Below are 3,202 nucleotides of genomic sequence, written 5' to 3' on the forward strand. Positions count from 1 at the left end.
TCTCTCTCTCTCTCTCTTTCTCTCTCTCTCTCTCTCTTCCCCTTTTTTATTCAATGTTTTAAAATTAATATCTTGATGATTTTTGCGAGTATTGTAAAACGATATAAGACTTGTTGTTCATCTTAATATATTCTATTCTCTCACAAGCGGTGGCACAAATATTCTCGGACATCGTGTATATTGATAAGTGATATCTTCAAGAGCAATAACAGTTGCAAAATACGTACTTATCAATCACCTTTATACACTAAACGTGACATTTGCAAGAGTATTGTCGATATCCGCATACATCAATGCATGACCAGAATGCATGCATTCTCCTGATCAGAGTTCATTCTCTACCGACGAGACGTCGAGTTACGTTATAAACATCTGAATCGCTGTTGCCGTTTGTTGTTACGAAATGATTGTTACTATATTTTTGTCATTTATTATTACAGTAATTATTGCGTTTGTTTTTAATTATTATGCACATCATTCAAGAGCTGGAAGATTGATCAATCAAATACCGGGACCGAAAACCACTCCGATTTTTGGCAATATATTGCAAATACCAACTTCACCAGGTAAGCAAAAATTCTTTATATGTGTGTTTCATCATTGTGCTGTTGTGTTATCATTAATTATAAAATATATATAAAATAAATTTTTATATATACAGTGTGTTCCAGAGTCTCGTCTTCAATTTCTGTAGGAATGTAGAATAGATTGAGGTGAACATAAAAGTCCTCCAAACACAAAGTGCGCTTTGCGATATTTGCAATAAATCTCGAGATATTAATTAAAGAGAATTAGTGTATAATCACGCGCGATATGGTACATGAACTATAGTGTTATCGTCTGCTTGTATACTTCCACATTAAGTTAAACTAAACAAGAAGTCCCCTACCATTTTGTAAATGACCACATAGATTTTTAAATATTAATTAAAGAAAATTTGTGTATTATCGCGTACACAAATATTTATATTACAATTTTCCTTCATTAATAATTAAAATTCTATAGTTACTTGAAAAATAATAAAAGGTTTTTTTGTTCAATTTGACTTAATGTACAAGCACACGATAACACACTTCGTCATCTTAATCCGTTCTACTTTTTCACAAAAATTGCGGAAGAGGGCTTAGGACACCTTGTGTGTGTATATATATACATATACATGTATATATATATATATATATATATATATATATATATATATATATAGAATAGAATGACTACGTGTCTCTGTATGTTTTCTATACACTTCTAAACTATTTAACTGATCTGGACCAAATTTTGCATAGTTAAGCGTTTGTCACACGATCCTCGATTGTGTAAATGATTTCGTAAATGCTATAACATTTATGAAAATGTACATAAAGTTGTACATGGTAATAAACTTACATGATTTTGTTAACTGTGAAAGCTACATTTTATCTTACATATTTCCATGTATGTACCAATCAACGATCAATTTTCGAGCTTCGAAACTGATAATATGTTATAAAATCATGTATGAGTGTAAATGTCACGGAGATTATGGAGATATATTTCTATATAAATTTACAAAGTACAGCAACTATATTTTAAAGATTGGTGATGGAGGTAACTCGAAAAGCATTAATTTTTTTATACAGGTAGCTTACCAAGCCATCAGTCGGTGTCGCGCCTTAAAGAACGTAATTATATATTTGAATGTTTTACAGAGAAAATGTGGTTGTACTTGCATGCTCGAGCAGATAAATATTATCCCATTTATAAACTATGGTATTTCTCTGAGGCCTGGATATCTATCCGTCATCCAAATGATCTCGAGGTACTTAAATGCAAAGAAAGATATAAAACGACAGATATATAAGATATATAAGATAGATATATAAGATATATAAGACTAGATATATAACGACATAAAAAAACATACATATATAGCATATATATATATATATATATATATATATATATATATATATATATAAGATAAATTATTTATAATATTAATAACAAATATAAATATGCATCACATAAAAAAAGTTATTAGCAAGATTTGTTTAGTATTAAAAGAAATATAAGATGACATTATCACTTACACAATAGATAGTGTGGATAAAGTTCCGAAAGGCACAAACCTCCGATTCAGCTGGTTTTTTGTGGAAAGCTTCTGTTTAGCTCCAAAATGAAAACTCTTGAAAGATTTTTGCTGACAACACTCCGTTCGCCATTCACCCGCGCTCAAAGTTCAAACTTTGACTTTGACCCGCTCGCAGTTGATGCGTATGTTCCTCTTAAGCAAGCAGGGTGTGTGTGTGTGTGTGTGTATATAAGAGGAATATGCGCATCAACTACGAGCGGGCAAACAGGGTATGTATGTGTGTGTACATGCATGCGTATGCAATTGGACGTAACACATTGTTGCAAGTAACATAACATAATAGTTTAGGTTTAGGCACGCGCCTATATGTGCAAACGCGCGAAGAAACAGCGGACACAAAGTTTGAACTTTGAGCGCGAGTGGAAGGTGTTGTCGGCAAAAATCCTTCAAGGATTTTCATTTTGAAGCTAAGGACCCCACAAAAACGTACGTCGAATTCACGTCGAATCCACGTAGAGTTCACGTGGAATCCACGAAATCACGTGGATTCCACGCGGGTGTAACGTGCATGTTTTTGTGGGGGAGAAGCTTTCCATAAAAAACCAGCTGAATCGAAGGTTTGTGCTTCTCGGAACTGCACCCTATAGTGTTACTATAGGTTAAATAAAAATTAGTTATATTTTTTTTAATGGAAACTCTCATTTTTTATTTTATGTGAAAGTAAGGATAAAAACAAATACCTTTTATTCGGAACATTTTTTCTTATTATGTGCAAAATAATCGACTTTAAAGAAAAATTATTTGTTTCATATTATTCTCTCTCTCTCTCTCTCTCTCTCTCTCTATATATATATATATATATATATATATATATATAGAGAGAGAGAGAGAGAGAGAGAGAGAGAGAGGGAGAGAGAGAGAGTACACATACACATCACACGCGCACACACACACACACACACACTCACACAGGGTGTCTGACTCGTGCCATACAAGAGCTAATATATAGCTAGAATAGATCAGGATATATGTATAACGGATTTAATATCTTTTTTTAAACGACCACGTAAAATTTCGAGTTATTAAATAAAATAGAGAAGATAAAAATAAATAAATAAGATGAGCTAATCA

At 32.2% G+C, this 3,202-nt stretch overlaps 1 protein-coding gene across 1 annotated transcript in view; it reads left to right on the forward strand.

The window, feature by feature from the left end:
* The window catches only part of LOC116847179 (cytochrome P450 4C1-like), a 35,237-nt gene that overhangs the window by 23,582 nt on the left and 8,453 nt on the right, over nt 1–3,202 (forward strand). Inside the window, exon 13 of the mRNA XM_032821904.1 lies at nt 1,691–1,798. Within this exon, the coding sequence (XP_032677795.1) occupies nt 1,691–1,798 (108 nt within the window). The remainder of the gene's footprint in view (nt 1–1,690; nt 1,799–3,202) is intronic.

Source organism: Odontomachus brunneus, unplaced genomic scaffold (genome assembly GCF_010583005.1).
Source record: "Odontomachus brunneus isolate Ranch 3 - 2012 unplaced genomic scaffold, Obru_v1 Obru_scaffold_075, whole genome shotgun sequence".
Classification (NCBI taxonomy): domain Eukaryota; kingdom Metazoa; phylum Arthropoda; class Insecta; order Hymenoptera; family Formicidae; genus Odontomachus; species Odontomachus brunneus.